Raw genomic sequence first — 21,588 nt, forward strand, 5'->3', positions numbered from 1 at the left:
CTGTTTTTCTCTCTCACTGCTCTTAAGTAGCCTCTTTTTCCTCCTGAAAGCATATGCTAATGCCACCTCCAACTCATTCTGTCAAATCTTTCTCTGATCTATCTATCACATTGTCTCCCTCTCAATTAGATGTAAATTTGAAACATGGCTGCTTCTTTCTACAAATTAATCTTACCTTCATTGTCAAGGGTTAAAGATATGTACTATTCCAGTCAAATCATACTGTAATCCAGAGCATACCTGAATTCTGGCCAAATCATGTAGACCTAGAACATCTTTGGACATGATGCCTTGTCAGAGCAGCCATATTGCTGGGTTAAAATTGCTCTAATTGACACATTATTTATTCTGGTTTGCTTATGGAATAAATGGAGATAATAAAAAGAATGAAAGGTTAAGTTTACCTCCAGACTCACTGACTTCTCAGTGCTTATTGGACACTGGATTTTTCATTGTGCACATGAAACTGAAACTTTTAAGCCAGAATTAGGAACAAAGAGGAAAAATGAGTTAATGGGATATGTGCTTCTAATGAAGGAATGAGTAATTTGATCCTTATGGGACTATGGCCAAAGAGAGCTAGGGGATTAGTTAGGTCTGATACTAATCCATAGGGGGCAGCTGAGTCTGTGCAAAGGTAGTCAGCCACACTAACATGCAGAGTGAACCTTTTCTACCAAAGAAGAGCCATTTCAGGGACTCTGTGGAAATGTCCCTGTTGTTTCTGCTTTACTGTCCTTTAAACAAGAATGAGAAGAGTCATACCACTGTTGAAAAATACTTATTCAGCTTGATGTAGCCTTAAAATGAAAAATATTGCTAAGGTCACTGAAGAGAAGCCATTGAAACATGTGCAATATGTAATTCCTGAAGAGTGTACTTCTTGTTCACATTATAATTTACAGCTTTTATGGAAATAGTAATCAGTATTGATAGGTATCCCATCAGTGTTTTGTGTTGTAGAGCCTTTCAGAATTTGTTTCAACCATTAGAGAAATCAGGTCTATAATGAGTGAAGATGTAATGTGGTACACCAAATATATGGCACTTGGTATATAAGATTGAGTTACTTCTCATGTGCTTACTGACTATGTGATTTAGAGAAGGGTTCATTAGCTCTCCAGGAATAAGTTTGCTAGTTGGAAAAGTAAGGGCAGTGGATTTTGCTAAATAAAACTGCACAAAATACTTGTACACAGCTGTTTTTTATGTTAATTATTTTCCTTCTTTTCAACTTCTACCACTCCTAACATGATCAACAAAAGAAACACACTTTATGAAATCCTGATGTGATTAACTAGCAACCTTCATACCTATTGATAAAGTTTTACATTATTATAATTTTATGCAAGAATTTAAAGTACTAGATTTTAATAAAGCTAAGATTTTTATAAGTGAAGTTTATAAAATTAAAAATGCTTTTAGATAATAAATATACCTTTATATGTTTACTCCTTCCTATATCAATATAGAAATGTAACACATATCAATAGAAATGCTTCTTTCCTTATAAATATCTTATACTTTAATGTTTCTGGCAATAACATTACAAAGAGGAAACAATTTAGAGCTTGTTTAGTAAATGGTCTATTACTAGGGTCGTGTCAAGATAGAAAAAACTGATTTGCATTGGATTCAGGTCATGAATTCTACAATTTCCACAGCTATGCAAGCCCCTTAATTAAATGCATAGTTTGTCATCACTGTCAGCCAATTAGATGGGAGCAATTGTATTTCTCCTAAAACTGGGAAAAGACAAGAGTACACAGATTTTATTTGTGTTCTTCTTCTGTCTTGTCTTTAGAGGAAGAGTTATCACTAATGTGGGAAGCAGCACACATAGCTACCCCCACTCCCATGGAACTCATGCAGATATCTGGTGACTTATTCATATATAGAGCAACTTCTCTGAAAGCTCATCTTTTCGTAGGTAAACTGAGAAGGTGATTTTATGCCTGAATTGGAACCAGGAAGCACTCCAGTTCTCCATTCTGATTTGCCTAAAAAGTTAGGACTCTTGTGAAGTTTTTAATTGAATCGTCAATCCTACCTTAGGCTTAACTTTTAATTATCCCATGTGAGAAAACCTACAGACTCTCCTAAATTCTTCATTTGCACTGTAACGTTTTGACTTCACTAAGTAAGCATTGATTTAGTCTCCTATTAGCTCTTTCCAAGCACAGGCATTCAGTCACATAAGTGACATTTATGAAAGTTCAACATTAGAAGTCATTATATTTCATGTTAAACATCACAAGTAGAGCAATCACATTTTCATAACAGTATACCTCATGGTTCAGAGATCTTTATGTCACATTTCAGTTCATCACACATTCAAAAGAGGTAAGCAATTTAAAATACCTTTGTATTTCTCATTATGCTTATTTTCTTATCCATTTACTGGGACTGACCCAAATTTCAGTTTCATGAATAGTGGAAGGTAAATTTCAAGGAACATCAGAGTTATGATGGTATCTTTAACTTGACATTCATAGAAAAATTTGAAAGTACACGCATCGCTGGTTTCTATCTGGAATTTCACTTAATTTAAACCTTACTCTTTATTTCTCCGTGATGTGTGTGCTGCATTTGATAGACCTTCAACTGCCATAAGCTGTTTACACCTACTTGATATCAAGGGCATCCCATCCTCAGAATAATTTAGTCAATTGGAAAAACTGATTTGAATAATGATAAAGAAAGCCAGCAGAATCAAAAGGCTACATAATTTTAGATGGAACAAGAGGAAACATTTCATTTCATTTCAGTCCATCACTTCCTTTCTGCCAGGCACAAAGACACAAAGGCCTTTGTCAAGGTCCTCTGGGTAGCAAGTAGCAGAACCTCTACAGTTGATGGCCCTGGTTCTGATGTGAGGTTTACTCATAGTTCCATGATAAGAAATAAGTAGAGGCAAGGTTTACTGCTCCTTGCTATCCACCTGCTAACTTGCTGTGTACTGATAACTCTTGACTACAGTACTTGTTAGTAGAATAGCAGTACCTGTAACCAGTAGCCCTTTCTTATTCACCATTTTATTCAGGCATGTTTGAAGGAGATTCTGACGGCCCTGTTACAGTCCACAGTTTTCAAGTCTTCTCCGTCTACTGTTTTCTTTCAGCTACTTACATAATCACCCCATAGCTTGGTTTCAATTCAACGAGACTGAAATCTGGTTCGGTGTGATTTGTCTTAATATTGTCTTAATTTAACAAAAAGTATGAGACATGTTGACCTTACATTCCAGCACACGGGGTTACGAGATTGAAACATTCAAGGTGTGTATGTTCTTGGCTCCTCAGAAGGAAGGCTATTTTTATTCAAAGCGATGATCGGCTTTCTAGGAGAGTACAAACTGCACTGAACATCCATATCCCCTTATTCTTAGAGCAGTGGCTGGGGATATTTGAAGGCCAATGTTATATTTCTACCTACCAACTGTGTCAATGTCTTACAGGTTCTGGAGGAGTCTCTCTTTCTCTTATAATGAGTAAAGATGTAAAGGGAAACACACGAAAATGTCACATCACAGAGAGGGAGAAGAAATGAACGCAGACAGGGCAGATGGAATGTTAAGCATCAGTGAAATTGTACTCTTAGTGTTTTTGTTTTGCTTCTATGCTGGATATTCTATTTTCACATTGAAGCTTTGTGGTGTTAAGTGGATAACTCAATGTAATCACTTATACATTTTCTTTGGCTTCATATTCCAGGACAGAAATTGAACCTAATAATCAAGTTAAGGATTTAATTTAATTATTAATTTCTCACACAGAGAATATATGCCCCCAACCAAACCAATGCATTATACTTGAACCAAGAAGACATATTTGTTTTGTTCAATGAATAGAAGAAAATATTTAAGGGATTGTTTAATAAGGTTATATCCTCTTATGGTGGCAGAAAAGAGACTCATTAGATTCAGAAACTAAGTGCAATTTATAAGGTTCAGGAAGTAACTGAAGTACATGAGATTTATACTCCTCTGCCTAATATTATATAAGCAGTGATAATTACTGGGAAGGAGAGAGTATCCCATTGGTCTAGTTGGTCTAGCAGCAGGAATCCAACTTCAACGTAAGCCAGTCATTGTCCACACCAGTGACACCGCTGTCCTTGAATAAGTTGGGATCCTGTATGTAACTCCAATAAACTCATTTGTTCACTAAGGGTTTGAATGGAATTATGCATTTAGGTTGTTATATTTGGATGTCTGTTCACAGATCCTCAGGAAGTGTCACACAAGTATGTTTATGTATCTGACCTATGACTAAGTCTTTATATACTCAGAAAAAGAGATTCAGTCTAATCCATCTTTTGTACAATCATAATATATGTTTAAAGTAATACGTCAGACAGGTGCCCATCTCAGTAAGGAGAATGAATGAATGCTTGTCAGCACTTGCTACTGCTCAGAACCCTTTGGATCTGCCTTTATCACTAAAACCTCTAAGACAAAAATAGAAATTTCTCAAGAGATCTACTTGTGTTTGTTTCTAGATTTCTTTCCCTTTGGCTTCAGATGCTAATAGCCACATTTATTCAGTAATAATGTTCAATTTTTAACATTTAGTGCCAAATATAATTAGTTTATTTTTAAAAAATCAAATTTATTTTTCAAAGAACACAAAACTGGCAAGTTTATCTGAAATAATCGTGAAGGAATATGATTCACACCCTAAAAGCAACTTCACATCAGATTTTCTAAATGTATGAGTCTTATTTGAGAAAATAAGAATAAAGTTGAAGAAGTTTTATAATAAACATTAGTTAAGTGCAGGTGGATTGAAATTCAATGGAATTGGATGATCCCTCCCCTATGGTTTTATGTCTAGGAGTTGCTCAACTTACCATGATGGTCAGGCCCAACTATTGAAAGATATGCTGACACTGTTGTCCTATTCTTGATCATTTTCAAGTAAATGGAATTCCTTCCCCTAAGAAGCAGTGGTCTTGTCTGCTTGGTAATCTAATTTTTAGGTTGCTCTCTCTCTCCCTCTGACTTTATATATTAAAAAATGTATCTTTACAATGAAGACTAGAAGTATGTCAAATTCCAACTTACAGAAAGTATCACCTTAGTCAGGAACATATATTTGTGCAATGCTAATTTATGATGTACAAATAACTCTTAAATTGTTAGTAAAATAGCAGGAACTATAACCAGTAGCTTATCATCATCATCATCATCATCATCATTTTATTATTATTATTATTAATCACCATACTTTCCAGGTGTGTTTGAAGAAGACACTTATACAAATTTAAAGTTTAAAAGTGTAAAAAGGAAATTAAAGTAAAAAATATGGCTTGTTTTACAAGAAATTCTGCTTCATTCAGTACAGCAGATATCTCTAATTTTGTCTCACAGCTCCCATGCTTCATGGCTGGCCAGTCATACCCTAACAGCCCTTTTCCACTGTCATCATATATGAGCTCACAGTCTGCCAAGGCGGTGCTGCTTCATTGTATAACTGTAATTTTGGTGTGTTGATGATTTTTCTTAACAGATCATTTTTCATAACTTTTATATAGCTGGTATTTGCTCTGTGGAAGGCAATTTGTCATAAGCATCAAAACATCAAAATGTGCACTAAACTCTTACGATTATATCCTTGACAATTCTTCTTAGTTTGGCCTAGCTTTGCAAACTTAAACTTAATATGTGGAAACATTACTGTGATTTATGCCTTGGCCAGATCTTCCACAAAAGTTATTTCCTTTATATCTTAGGTCTATATATTTAATCATATTTGGTTTTATGTAATAGTTTTTACTGTATCTTTATTCATTTTTTACTTAGTATATATTAATATTTCACACTTCAAATAAGTTTAGAATACTTCCCATTAATACCATCTCAACATTATTGTTATCTTGAGAGGGAGAGAAAGAGGGAGAGAGAGGGAGAGAGAGGGAGAGAAAGGGAGAGAGAGACATAGCCTCAAATATCTTCCAGTTTATTTTGAAGCTTTAACATTGGTCAGTGAAACAATGATCCCCATCATGTGGTCTGTTAGGGAAAAGGTTAAGGAATGTCTGTGCTCGTGCTTCTATCAAACATTATCTGTCTTTAATAAACACAGAGAGGAGAAGGACAGGAGCATTATCAATAAATTAGAGTGATTGTTTTTATCTTCTTTAAGAAGCACAGTGAAATTAACCAGTTGCTTGATTAGTCTCAAAATTAAACATATATAATATTATGCTCAGTAGAATATTAAAACCAAATAAACTCTATTTTCTCTATACATCGAGAAATGAATTGAACATTTTGAGTACTTAGTTCTCTAACTTCCACATATGCTTTTGAATCTATGCTGTTTCAGGGATAATAATTACTGTCATAACTGTACTTTTAAGACGCTGTGATAGAATAACTCTGTCTACCTTTTAAACAAATGATGCTAGCTTAGTTATGTGTCCATGCAACCCCGACTCACTCAAGCACACACTTTTCCTCAGATCTAGGTGTAAACACCTGAGCTCTCTACATACATCTTAAGTAAGTCTGCCTCACGTCACATTTTGTACACCACCAGGGTAATTGGAATTTGATTTAATGGATTTTCTAAACTCTGACATCCTTTATCTGCATACATCTTTCCTGGTTACTTTTTATCATAGTCTATGGTACAGCTGAGTTATCTCATCACCATTCACTCATTTCTACTTCAGTTCAATCACATAGAATCTTAATATGGGAAAGATTTGATTATAGTCTCCATTTAACAGGAACATACTTTCACTTTTTAGTACGCAGGGTCCCTTAAACACTTATACTTTCCTCTATTAGTTGTATTCTTAGCAACAAGGAGCATTTAAAGAAGGTCTTTCACGTGTAAAAATGTGAGACGGTTTTAGGCTCCACACGAAATATAGAATCAGTTGATGCAGACCTTTCCTTTGTGACTAGATTTGAACAAATACTAAATTGATGGCATCAGAGATGATGCTTACAGCTGTCTGTGCCCCACAGACTATATGAAAACAATCATGCCTGGAAAAACTAAATCAAAAGACTAAATACAAGCAACCCTTGATTTTGCAAACAAACTAAGGGGGGGGGTTATATTATTTATAGGTAAAACCCAGTAGAGACTTAGATTTATCCCCCTTCTTCCCTTCATTAGCTCAGAACGTGGCCATATCCTGAGACAGACTTACTTAAGATGGATATAGAGAGCTCAGGTGTTTACAACTGGATTTGAGGAAAAGTGTGTGCCTGAGTGAGATGGGGTTGTGTGGACACATAGCACGAGGGCTCTTACACACATACTGAGCACTAAGGTTAGCTTTAGGATTTGACTCTCCTTTTTCTTCTAGTTGTAGTTGTTGGGGCAATCCATTGAGTAAGCAAAGTTACTGTAATTATTTTTGTCAAGAAAAAATACTAACTTATGTTACATGATCAAACTGATAATGCTCTTGCATCTATGTACTTATTAATAATCAATTTCTAGTGCCACTGCTTTGTTAAACAAGAGGTGCCAATATTCACATTTAATGTATGTATGTATGTATGTATGTATGTATATATGTATGTATGTATGTATGTATAGGAGCAATGATATGCTTCTTAGCAGTATGTTTTCCTTTTACTGTAGTAGGTTCATTGAAATAATGAGACTACATTGATCCAGGAGAATGTATACAAAATGAGATTCAATAATGAATGCCAACGGATGTCAACGTATATACACTTGCACGTTTCTAAGCAATGGAAGGATTTTCCACACTACTGATCCATTTTATGGCATACTTTTTGAAAACATCTGAGTACTTCATTAAAAGACTTAATGAGTGAAGGAGACAGACTGTCCAGGGCTTGATCCTCAGTGTGAAAGCCATTTTTAATAGTACAAACCAGAATCATCTTCATATCAGATGCTTTTTCACTATTATGCCAAATTAAAAGCACTGTTAACACATGGTATTATTTGAACTGGCTATTAGGAGTGGTGGCTGCAAAATCAAAGAGTGATTGTTTCCTGATAATATAGAGCTCTCTTGAGTTTCTAATTATCTCCTTACAGATATTACTCAAGCTTCTCTAATTGAATTCATGACCTTGAACTAGAATCACATCTTGAAGTTCTTTAGCTTTACTCATAAATCCTGCTATTTTACCCTTATATTTATTTCTCCTTCCTAGTTTCTCCTTAGTACTCTAAAGAAAGATGCTGTAAAAAGTTAATTAGCTAATGCAAAATTCCTCCCATTATCATCATATTTAATTGGCAGTTTCTTATTTATGCCACTGTCTTAGCAAGGACTACATGTATTCCTGAGGTCAGCGTCTTATTTATTTCCTTCACATTTAACACAACAAAGCGCCTGTCCTCTTTCTTTAGTATTTCAGGTCTTCCTTCTTTCTTGTCACAAAAGATAAATTCACTTCGATGCACTGACAGCATCAAGGCCTTGAGAGTGCGTCCACCCGTTACCTTATAAGCAGTCCAGTCACTTTAATCCATCTTCTGCCCATCACTCGAATGTCAAACTCAAGTTTAGAAGTGGTCTTTTCTCAGCGTGAAGTTTCAAAGCAAGAGTGCAGAGTCTACTCACTTATAAACACACACAGAATAGGAATCACTTTGACCAACATGTGTCAATTAGCAAGTGTTTTTACTTAGTATTGGATGATAAATATATTATGACATTATTTTGATGATTATTCAAATCTGACTGACAATGACAAGACCCCACCCATCGCCAAGTATATGCTGATTAAAAACTCAGGGGTTTCTGGTCTACCTTCACATCGTTGTGCGTTTTAATATAAGCTTTCATTTATATCACTCTCAAAAGTGCTGGTGATTCAACCAGATGGAATCATTTTGTCTTATTTGTTTAATTTTTTCTAATCAAGGTTTTTTCAAATTTTAAGGGCTTCAAAGCTCAGTTTTGAGTTTATCCATCTTTAGGACATAACTAAGCAAAAATCAAAACCCACAACACCAACAGATCAGAATTTCTTGACAACATAGATAGCTTTTAGCTGTCAAAACATCTCTTTTGAAGAAAGATTTTGGTGTACATAGAGTGTCTAGGATTTGAGTCAGAATTCATTTGTCCTAATCAAAAAACAGGAAGAGGAACTCAGAAGTTGTTTTGTAAATTATTTCAGTTTACCCACTCTTCTTTTTTAAAGGAATTTCTAGAGGTTGCACATAAAGGTGTAATCCAGTATATATCACCATCACTCTGGAGAGAGTAATAGAATATGTTACATTTGTGTTTCATAGTATAATTTCTCTCTCTCTCTCTCTCTCTCTCTCTCTCTCTCTCTCTCTCCCTCTCTCTCTACCTTCCTTTTTTTTAAGCTTGGGGACTTCTTGTTGCAAAGTCTACCATAGATTCCATTCATAATGGTTTTAATCAAGGAATTTGTAGTCTCTTGCCTCCTGGTGTGGAGTTTTACCTCAGTCACAATTTAAGGATTAATGAAAGTCTGGCCTAGAATCAATATTATCAATATTAATGTGAATAGTGTAACCAAGATATACTTATAGCTTAAAATAATAAATTTCTGATGATCCTATCATACACAAAAAAACTATATTTATAAGCATTTGCTTTTGTAGTTCATATTTCAAATCTGAGTCCAACTCCAATTATCCATACATCATCTATCTGACAGAATTTTTCAGTTGAATAGTAAGTATATAGCTGAACATGTATCTGCTTATATAGAAAGGAAAGAGCATTGCTATGGTACTTACATGGCACTGTGCGGAGGTAGAGGTTGTCACGGATGATTTGCTGTAGTTCGTGGTCAACAGAACCCTTCTGAAATCTTAAGTTGAGGTAGTGACGAAGATCCTTATCAACAATTCCTCCTAAAATAATAAAGTTTCTTCATGAAATATTTGGAAAATATAATAAGGATACAACTTGATTTGTTTTTAATACATTAATGAATTATAGAAAAGATAAATAATTTCAAACCACTACTTTGATGCCTAAAGCATTTATTACTATGATAACAAGTAAATATGTCTTCTAGGTATATAACTAGTAATTTGTAATTTGTATGTATCTTTATTTTTCATTTTGATTGTAGTTTTTATTATGGTAGGATATTGGTCACTACTGAACTAGCACTGAATTATCTAAAATGTATCTCATTCTGACCTAAAAGGCTATTTATTTCTTCATTTCCATTGCTTTTTCCCTCAAACCCTGGTAATCACCATTCTCATTCTGCTTCAGTAAATCTGATTGCTCCAGAAATCACGTGTAAAGGGGATGATATAATATTTACTTTTTTGTTGCACTCTTATTTTACTCAGCATAAAATCGCCTGAGCTTGAAATTTTTAGGTTATTTAAGGTTACTATGGAAATAAAGTGAGATAAAAAGTTACAAGAAAAATGAGTGCATAAATATTGATGATTTTCTTCCCTCCATGAAATAAATCAAAGTGATTTCTCTGTTATGTAACATATGGGCAGTGGTACTAGTAAAGTTTGAACCACTTTTCTTCTTTTGCCAACAAATAATTTAAATATGTTTGTTATTTTAGTTTAATGAAAAAAGGGGCTATGGCTTTAAAAAACCAATGATGCAGATCTATTGAATATTGAGTTTAAGTTAATGATGACTTTATTAAATTATGAATATTTATCTTAAGATGCTTTCTAGTTTTGAATTGAAAGGGGAAAATTCAAAAGCAAAATACTGGGAGCTCTGGAGTCAGCTGAGGAGGGCACTGCTCTCATAAAGGACCCAGGTTTGGTCCTTAGCGCCAACATGGCAGCCTACAACTACCTTCACATGTCCCATCACACATGTGGTTCACATGAATTCATGCAGGCACACAAACACATCTGTACAAATATTAAATAAAGGGGTTTTTAAAGAACAAAATGCCTACAGGATGTACACAAGAATACCACATTCTTCTGTTCAAGTGATAACACTAAGGCAAGGGAAGTGTGATGGCTGTTCTCAGTTGTCAACTTGACTATACCCATAATTAGGTAAAACACCAGTGGCTGGGGCACACCATTGAGGATGAGAGGAAGACCAGCCCTCAACAGGATGCACCTTCTGATAGCAACATATAAAAAGGACATGGAAGGCAGAAACTATTGACTTGCTTCACTGATATTAAAGGCTTCTTCTTGGGATTCAGAGATATACTAAAAACCAGATGACAAATCCAGTCTTCTGGACTGAGTAAATACAGGCTTTTAAAATTTCCTGTTGGGAGACAGCCATCATTGTACTAGTTTCACGATAGTCCTGTCAACTTGGCAGAGCCTCAGTTGAAGAAATGAGATCAGGCTGCAAGGTATTTTATCATTAGTGATCAGTGGGACAGGACCCAGCTCATGGTGGGTGGTGGCATCCTTGAGCTGATAGGTTTGGGTTCTATAAGAAAGCAGGCTGAGAAAACCATAGGGAGCAAGGCAGTAGACAGCACCCCTCCATGGCCTCTGCATCAGTTTCTGCCTCCAAGTGTCTGCCTTGCTTGAGTTTCTGTCCTGACTTCCTTTGGTGATGAACAGCAATGTGGAAATGTAAGCTGTATAAACCCATTCTTCCTCAACTTGCTTTTTGGTATGGTGTTTTGTTGCAGCAATAGAAACCCTAATCAAGGCTACATATATTTTGTATATATGTGTGTGTGTGTATAAATAAATAATGTATATTATATATAAAGTGATATATATTCACTCTATTAGTTTTGTTCTTTAAAGAGCCCTGGATATTATATGATGCAGAAAATTACAGTTAAAGGTAATGGGAAACTACAGTAGACTCCAAACATTTTTTCTACCAATCCTTTAGTGCCTTAGATTTCACAAATATGTGTACCAGTTTTGTCACATGAAATAGCATGATGTAGGGGTCCAGTTATGTAACCCAGACATTTTCCTCACAAAACTTTTTAGAGTGTTTGTTTACATTCATTGTAAAATCTCTGAAGATTTCAAAATGTGTCACTTTAGTTGCTTCCTGTCTGTGGGTCTACTCAAAGTAACATTCCACAGAAAAGCATTTTAACTGATTCAATAATCAAAATTCATATTCCCAAATAAGATTTCTTTTATATTTGAGGATGCGGCCTCTTAATCTATTGATCTAGGCAAGTCAATGCAATAATGGAAAATAAAGGAGACCTTACTTGTTGGGTGCACACAAACATTTCATTCAGAGTCAATATCCATATAATTTTCTAAATTCAAAACCGTTCTTTCAGCCAATGTTGAACAAATGTCAAAGCCAACAAAGACCTGCTATTGACATTTTTATCCTGGTTAGTTTTCTGTTCTGAGATAAACATTATGACCAAAACAACTTGGGGAAGAAAGGTGACACTTGCACTTTCAGCTCCCATGCTCCTGTCTCAGGGAAGCCAAGGTAAGAATATGAGAGTGGGGACAGAAACAAAGACCAAGGGACAATAGCAAGTCCTGGAGTTCTTCTCTGGCTTGCTTAGCAGCTTTTCTCATACAGCCCATGACTATCGAGCTAGGGCTGGTAATGCTCACATTAGGTTGGCCCTCAGCATCAGTTAATAATATAGCAACTGTCCTACATGCTCACACACAGACGCTCGCATAAAGGAGTTTCTTCAGTTGAGGTTCCCTTTTCCAAAGTGCCTGGTTTGTTTCAGGTTGACCCACGCTAACCATCATGATTATCAAATATGCTGTGTCCATCGTCTTAAACTCACTGTCAGTCATGAAGTGGTTATTTAGGAATTGTGAGATGCTCCTTTCCTGCCTTGTACCTGTCATCCTCCCATCGGCAGATGTTTAATCTTCATGGTTCGCCTCTGATAACTCATCACAGCTACTGAGCAAGCATTGTGTCTGTCGCTGTTCTTGGCTGTTGTTTCTGCCTAATTCTCAGTCTATAGGTCTTTCCTTAACTGAACCCTCTCTTCTCTCTCTCCGTCTTTCTGCTTCATATGTGGGACATGACAAGTGATAAAATGCTTTCTGGCAGCCCAAGAAAATGCCAGCTATATAACACCAACTCTAGTCTGCTCATAAACATAAGCCAGAGTCATTCCCTTAATATAATATGAAACTCACATTTTGTTGTCTAGAATCATTTTGCCCCTGAAAAATATATTACTAGTTTATGCCATTTCTTCTACTGCAAATATAGAGTACCATTTACCATTTTGGAAATTAATACCCCTTAGAAAATAATTACCAAATGTTTAGCAACTCGTTTTAGTGACTAGTTGTGTTTTTAGTCCACAGAAGAACTTGAAGAAGCTTTTAAGAATAAGTGTGAAATTTCCTTCACAAATTAAATGACTTGCTATGAATTACGGAACTATAAATGATCTTATTTATTTGGGCGTATTTTATTTTGTTCCATGCTTTCTTTAGCCTTTATTTTCCTTTACAATTTACCAGAGCATCTTTTAGCTACAGACATTTTACCTTTTCAGTGTTTGTACTGTGGCAAGCTAAGACAGTTTAGCCTCTCAATTTCCTTTCTCCTATTAATTATCATCAGAATAATTTTTATTTAGTTTTGGATCTAAACATGCTCAGTCACAGGATGTGCATGCCAGATCTAAAACAGTTCCTCAGTCCAGAGCATCACCTTTCTAGCTGCCCTCATTCTGGCCAATGAAATCACGTGAAATGAGGACGTTTTCTATCCCATGTACTTGACATGACATCCGAGACACAATACCTGTGTCCTGACCAAACACAAGCAAGAAGCCCGCATGCTAAAGTCTAGGGTAGAAGTTTGAAACAGCTGGATGTTTGATGCCTTTATTAAACAGCTGAAAGTATTATGATTGACTACATAAAATAAGATTCCTGGTTATATGAAAAAGGTAAGCATTTTAGAAGTAATGACATGTAAACTCTTTTATGACTGACATGCTTGAGAGTATTTACATGCATATATATTATATAGATACATTATATAATTATATAGGTATATAATATATAATCTCACTTGGTAAGTACATTTACAAGTGGTCTGTGTATGTAGAACATATACACTTATGTAGTAACTTTCATTGATTGGAAATTTCAAATGAGAGTTAAAATCAGAATAACACCTGATCTGAAAAGCAAAGCCTAAGCCTCAAGGTGACCTTCTTCCAGTTTTTTTTTAAGTATTCAATTTATCTTTTGCAGCACTGTGAGTCAAACACCCATCAGTCCTTAAAAATTAGTAATTTAAAGCAAGCTAACACTCAACACTCTACAACGCTAATGTGATAGTGACTTTTATCAAACAAGCAAATTACCCATCTTACTTGCCACCACGATCATTTTGGGATTCCTTGTTAGTGTTTGTAGAACCTGTGTTCTATCACTTGCTGGTGATACCTAGCCTTTAGGAGCAAGACGCATGCCAAGCAGAGCACTGTGAAGTTCACTGCCTTTTTGCATGGTTTAGCATTCACTAGTTCTTAATATGTTTTGTAAAAAACATGAATATTATACAGGAACACTTGTTTTCTCAACATAAAATGTTAAACATTTAAATATCAACAAGATTCCTACTTTTAGTGAGTACAAAGGCAGGGCTGTGTCTAAGGCACATGGAGAGTGTAAGCCCCTCTTTCAAACTCTGTAAAGCCACATCTTTGTATTCTAAAGCAGTAGAGTCCATTCTCAACAGAACCCTAAGGAAGCTTTGGATTTAACATCAAAGTGTAACTTAAGAATGCCAAGGAAAGAATGAATGAAAGTCTTTCTACTGCAAATGACGAAAGTGATGCTGTCCCTGAGTGTTAGTAGTTTTAGGTCAAAGATGTGGTCGAAAATGAATGAACCGTAAGAAGGTGAAACACAAGGGCTATCTACGGATAAAACTCAAAATGCTAGTCACTGAAACTTCGCGCCTAAGAGTAAAGCGTTTTGTGTTTCTCAGGAGAGTGCTTTGTCCTTTTGAATATTTGAACAACCAGATTAAGAAGGAAAGCAAGATGCTGCTTGGATGTGATGGTTGGACACTTGACACAGTCCTAAAGGACACGTGTCACACCCACTTCTATGATTGAACCCAGACACTCTTCTCAAATTTGAGATAGAAATGCACATGTAGTGTTTTGTATAAGGTACTGGGTGCCAGAGTCCTTTATTTATGACATGACTATTGACTCATTTTTATCTCTTCTCAGAGAAAGCTAATTCTAGAAGGACACATGCCTTATGAATAACTATAACATAATTTGAGACCAGTTCATTCATCAGAATGGTAGTGGTGGACATGGGATGCGGGGGTAGACAGTGAGAACCACAGTGTGACTTATTCTGTTTCTATTCATTACTTGCTTCAGGATAAGTGACTATGTTACACTTTGCCCCAGTTTTATTTTTATTTTTTTCAATCCTATAGGATGCTGAAACAGGCAACTAAGTTTGTTTATATTTTAATTAAAAAACTACATGGTATTGGCACAAAGACAGACAGGTTAATCAAGAGAATAGAATTGAAGACCCAGAAACAAACCACACAGCTTTGGACACTTGATTTTTGACAAGGAATCCAAAACTATATAATGGAAAAAAGAAAGCATCTTCAACAAATGGATTGGTCTAACTGGCAGTCAGCATGTAGGAAAAATGAAAATAGATTCATATTTGTCACCTTGCACAAAGCTCAAGTCCCAGTGAATCAAGATCCTCAACATATAACTGGATACAGTGAATCTAGTAGAAGAGAAAGTGGAGAAGAGTCTCGAATTCATTGGCTCCAGGGTCAGGATGTGAGGACTGTGTGGGGGATTCCCTAAACAGAACTCCAATGGCTCAGGCTCTAAGATCAAGAGTTGATAAATGGGAACTCACAAAACTGAAAAGCTTCTCTAAGGCAAGAAAAAAAAACCATAGTCGATAGGACAAATCATCAACCTACAGATTGGGAAAAAATAACTTCAATAATTCCACATCTGAAAGCGGGCTAATATCTAAAATATATAAAGAATCCAAGAAGCTAACCTCCACAAAGACAAACAATTCTATCAAAGATGGCATATTGAGCTAGATGGAGAATTCACAACAAAGGTATCTCGAATGGCAAGGAAGCACTTAAAGAAATATTCAAAGTCCTTAATGATCAGTGAAATGCAAGTCAAAATGACCCTAAGATTCCACCTTATACCAATAAGGATGGCTAAGATAAAAAACTGAGGTGGCAACAGATGCTGGGGAGAAAGAGGAACACTCCTCCATTTCTGATGAGATTGGCAACTGGTATGACCACTCTGGAAATCAATCTGGAGGTTCCTTAGTAAACTGGAAACAGATCTACCTGAGGACCCAGCATTACCACTCTTGGGCATATACCCAAAAGATCCCCCACCATAGCACAGGAGCAATGCTCTACTATGTTCATAGTGACCTTACCTGTGATAGCCAAAAGTTGGAAACAACCCAGATGTCCCTCAACTGAAGAAAATGTGGCTAACAATGAGAGCATCCTGAGTTTTGCAGGCAAATGGATGGAACTAGAAAACATCATCCTGAGTGTGGTAACTCAGATACAAAGTCCTGCATGGAATTTACTCACTAATAAGTGGATATTAGCCAAAAACTACATAATACTGTCTTAGAGTTTCTACTCCTACACAAACATCATGACCAAGAAGCAAGTTGGGAAGGAAAGTGTTTATTCAGCTCACACCTCCATGTTGCTGAGGAACTGAGGACTGCAACTCAAGCAGATCAGAAAGCAGGGCCTCATGCAGAGGCCACAGAGAGATGTGACTTATTGGCTTGCTTCCCCTGCCTAGCTCAGCATTCTTTCTTATAGAACCTAGGACCACCAGCCCAGGGATGATATGACCCACCATGGGGTGGGCTCTCCCTCCCCTTGATCAAAAATTGAAGAAATGCCTCACGGCTGAATCTCATGGAGGCATTTCCTCAACTGAGGCTCCTTTCTCTGTGACAATTCCAACTTATGTCAAGTTGACACACAAAACCAGCCAATACAAATATCTAGGATATCATTCACAGAACTCAAGGTTAACAAGGAGAAGGGCCCAAATGAGGATACTTCAATCCTATTTGGCAGGGAGGAGAAAGCAATCACAGGAAGCAGAGGGAGGGGAGTGATTTGGGTGGAAGAGGGGTAGAGGAGGGGAAAAGGAGAACATGATCATGTATAGGGGCAGGGAATAGGAAAGAAGCTGTGAGGGCCAGCAGAATGAATTGAAATATTCATTCCACCTCAGAGGTGGGAGGTGGGAGCAACCTCTAGAAAGTACCAGAGACCTGGGATTTGAGAGAGTCTCAGAACTCAAAGGGAGAGACCTTAGATGAAATGCCCAACAGTGGCAAGAGGGAGCTTGCAGAGTCCACCTCCAGTAGAAAGGCAAGGTATCAAGTGGAGGAATGGAGTTGCCATCCCACGGACAAAAATTTTGACCCAGAATCGTTTCTGTCTAAGAGAACTGCACGAACAAAAATGGAGAAGATTTGAGAGAAACTGGCCCATCTCAGGGGAGGTTCCAAAGCCTGACACTATTACTGATGCTGTGGGTGCTTACAGACAGGAGCCTAGTATGGCTGTGCTCTGAGAGGTTCAACAAGCAGGTGATTGAGACAGATACAGATACTTACACTCAACCAATGGACTTAAGTCAGTGAACCCAGTGGTTGAATTAGGGAAAGGCTGGAAGAAGCTGAGGAGGAGGAGGGCTACCCCATAGGAACATCAGCAGTTTCAATTGACCTGTACCTCTGAGATCTTCAGACACTGAGTCACCAACCCAGCAACATACAGGAGCTGGAATGAGGCCCCCAACACATATACAGCAGAGTACTATGTGGTCTGGCCTCAGTAGGAAAAGGTACACCTCACCCTGGAGAGACTTGAGGTCCCAGGGAGTGGGAATGCCTGAGGGAAACATCCTCTTGGAAGCGGAGTAGAGGAGGAGTGGGACGAGGAACTGTGGGAGGGCAGACCAGGAGTGGGGGTCATCATTGACTGTAAAAAAAAGTAATTAAGAAAGAGAGGGGGAGGGAGGAATGGAGAAAGAGAGAAAGAAAGAGAGGAAGAGAGAAAGAAAGAAAGAAAGAAAGAAAGAAAGAAAGAAAGAAAGAGAGAGAAAGAGACAAAGAAACAAAGAAACAAAGAAAGAAACAAAGAGAAAGAAAGAAAGAAAGAAAGAAAAGCTTCCTCTTGTAGCATATGGGACCAAATACAGAGACATACAGCTAGAAGTTCACAAAAGAAAGACCTTTGACAGCCATCCATAAATGGGATATCCCCATCCAATCCCTCCTCAGAACTCAGCAAACCCTCATGGAAGCAGAGGCAGAAGGATATAAGAATCAGAGGGCATGGAGGACACCAGGAACACAAGGGCCTCCAAATCAACATGATAAAAGTTCTTATGAACTCCTAAAAGACTGAGTAGCCAGACAGGGACAGCACAGTCTGCACCAGATCCTTGGTGTTTGTATTATGGCCTTTTTTTTTTGCTGTTTTTATAGAATTAATGAGTATGAACACACATGGGTCTGTGATTCCTGTGCCTTTTCTTTGCCTTTTTTCATTCTGTTTAATTGTTTTGCCCAATTTCTATGTGTCAATTTCTTTTCTATCCTATTCTATTCTTATCCCATAGAAATCTGTTTTCTAAAGAGAGAAATAAAGAGAGTAGACTTGAATGGAAGGGGGTGAAAAGAGGAACTGGGAAGAGTAGAAAGAGGAGAAACAGTAATCACAATATAGTATGTGAGGAAAAATCCATTTTTAATAAAAGAAAAATAAATATGCTAGTGTTCTCTTTATTGTTTAGAGCTAACACGATTTCTAGATTTCTCCTCTATTTGATAGTAACCATGAAATCCCTATACATATTGCAATGTAAAATCATCTTACACTTGTCTGTCTTGTCTTGTCCTGGATATTTTCTTTGCATTTCAAATTTTATCCCCTTTCCTGTCCCCCCAGCCCCTGCTTCCATGAGGGTGCTCCCCTACACACTCACCAACACATCCACACACCCACTCACCCACTCCCTCCTGGCTCCCTGGCCTGGCATTCCCCTATATTAGAGCATCAAGCCTTCATGAGACCAAGGGTTGCTCCTCCCATTGATGACTGCAAGGTCCATCCTTTGCTACATATGCAGCTGGAGCCATGGGTTGATCCACCTGTACTCTTTGGTTGGTGGTTTAGTCCCTGGGAGCTCTGGGCTGTCTGGTGGTTGATATTGTTGTTCTTCCTATGGTGTTGCCAATACCCTAAGTTACCCCAGTTCTTTCTCTAACTCCTCCATTGGGGATACCATTATCAGTCCAATAGTTGGCTGAGAGCATCCACCTCTGTATTTGTCAGGCTCTAGCAGAGCCTCTCAGGAGACATCCATATCAAGCCTCCTGTCAGCAATCACTTCTTGGCATCAGCAATAGTGACTGGGTTTGATGACTGTATGTGGAATGGATCCCCAGGAGGTCAGTCTTTGAACAGCCTTTTCTTCAGTCTCTGCTCAACACTTTGTCTGCTTATTTCCTCCTGTGACTATTTTGTTCCCCCTTCATAGAAGTACTGAAGCACCCACATTTTTGTCTTTCTTCTTAAGCTTCATGTGGTCTCTAAATTTTATTTTGGGTATTCCAAGCTTTTGGGCTAATATCCAATTATCAGTGAGCATATACCTTAAGTGTTTTTTTTTTTATGATTGAGGTACCTCATTCAGGATGTTATTTTCTAGTTCCATCCATTTGCTTAAGTATTTCATGAAGTCATTGTTTTTACTAGCTGAGTAATGTTCCATTGTGTAGATGTACCACATTTTCTGTATCCATTCCTCTGTTGAAGGGCATCTGGGTTCTTTCAGCTTCTGGCTATTATAAATAAGTCTGCTATGAACATAGTGGAACATGTGTCCTGCTATATGTTGGAGCATTTTTTGCTATATGTCCAGGAGTGGTATAAGTGGGTCCTCAGATAGTGCTATGTCCAATTTTCTGAAAAACTGCCAGACTGATTTCAACAGTGGTTGTACAAGCTTGCAATCCCACTAATAATGGAGGAGTGTTTCTCTTTCTCCACATCCTTTCCAGCATCTGCTGTTACTTGAGTTTTTAATGTTAGCCGTTCTGACTCATGTAAGGTAGAATCTCAGGGTTGTTTTGATTTGCATTTCCCTGATGACTAAGAATGTTGAACATTTCTTTAGGTGCTTCGTGGCCATTCAATATTCCTCAGTTGAGAATTCTTTGTTCAGCTCTGCATGCCATTTTTAATGGGGATATTTGACTCTCTGGAGTATAACTTCTTGAGTTCTTTGTATATTTTGGATATTAGCCCGCTATCAGATGTAGGATCGTTAAAGATCTTTTCTCAATCTGTTGGTTGCCGTTTTGTCCTAATGACAGTGTCCTTTGCCTTACGGAAGATTTGTAATTTTATGAGGTCCCCTTTGTTGTTTCTTAATCTTAAAGCATAAGCCATTAGTGTTTTGTTCAGGAAAATAACCCCTGTGCCCACGTGTTTGATGTTCTTCCGTACTTCCTCTTCTATTAGTTTGAGTGTATCTGGTTTGATGTGGAGGTCCTTGATCCACTTGGACTTGAGCTGTGTGCAAGGTTATAAGAATGTGTCAGTTTGTATTTTTCTACATGCTGACCTCCAGGTGAACTAGGACCATTTGTTGAAAATGCTGTCTTTTTTCCTTAGATGGTTTTAGCTCCTTTATCAAAGATCAAGTGGTCATAGGTGTGTGAGTTAATTTCTGGGTCTTCAATTATATTACACAGATCTAACACTCTGTCTCTGTACCATACAGTTTTTTTTTATCAGAATTGCTTTGAATAAGCTTCTGTAAGGCAAAGGACACTGTGGTTAGGACAAAACGGCAACCAACAGATTGGGAAAAGATCTTTACCAATCCTACAACAGATAGAGGCCTTATATCCAAATTATACAAAGAACTCAAGAAGTTAGACCGCAGGGAAACAAATAACCCTATTAAAAAATGGGGTTCAGAGCTAAACAAAGAATTCACAGCTGAGGAATGCCGAATGGCTGAGAAACACCTAAAGAAATGTTCAACATCTTTAGTCATAAGGGAAATGCAAATCAAAACAACCCTGAGATTTCACCTCACACCAGTGAGAATGGCTAAGATCAAAAACTCAGGGGACAACAGATGCTGGTGAGGATGTGGAGAAAGAGGAACACTCCTCCATTGTTGGTGGGATTGCAAACTGGTACAACCATTCTGGAAATCAGTCTGGAGGATCCTCAGAAAATTGGACATTGAACTGCCTGAGGATCCAGTTATACCTCTCTTGGGCATATACCCAAAAGATGCCCCAACATATAAAAAAGACACGTGCTCCACTATGTACATTGCAGCCTTATTTATAATAGCCAGAAGCTGGAAAGAACCCAGATGCCCTTCAAGAGAGGAATGGATACAGAAAATGTGGTACATCTACACAATGGAATATTACTCAGCTATCAAAAACAATGACTTTATGAAATTCGTAGGCAAATGGTTGGAACTGGAAAACATCATCCTGAGTGAGCTAACCCAATCACAGAAAGACATACATGGTATGCACTCATTGATAAGTGGCTATTAGCCCAAATGCTTGAATTACCCTAGATGCCTAGAACAAATGA

General features: G+C 37.3%; 1 protein-coding gene across 22 annotated transcripts in view; it reads right to left on the minus strand.

The window, feature by feature from the left end:
* Magi2 (membrane associated guanylate kinase, WW and PDZ domain containing 2) overlaps positions 1 to 21,588 on the minus strand; it is a 1,483,910-nt gene that overhangs the window by 1,011,219 nt on the left and 451,103 nt on the right. For all 22 annotated transcript variants that reach the window (NM_053621.2, XM_063285370.1, XM_063285374.1 and 19 more), the window contains exon 2: positions 9,726 to 9,842. In NM_053621.2, the coding sequence (NP_446073.2) occupies positions 9,726 to 9,842 (117 nt within the window). The remainder of the gene's footprint in view (positions 1 to 9,725; positions 9,843 to 21,588) is intronic.

This window comes from Rattus norvegicus, chromosome 4, assembly GCF_036323735.1.
Source record: "Rattus norvegicus strain BN/NHsdMcwi chromosome 4, GRCr8, whole genome shotgun sequence".
In the NCBI taxonomy this organism is placed as follows: Eukaryota; Metazoa; Chordata; class Mammalia; order Rodentia; family Muridae; genus Rattus; species Rattus norvegicus.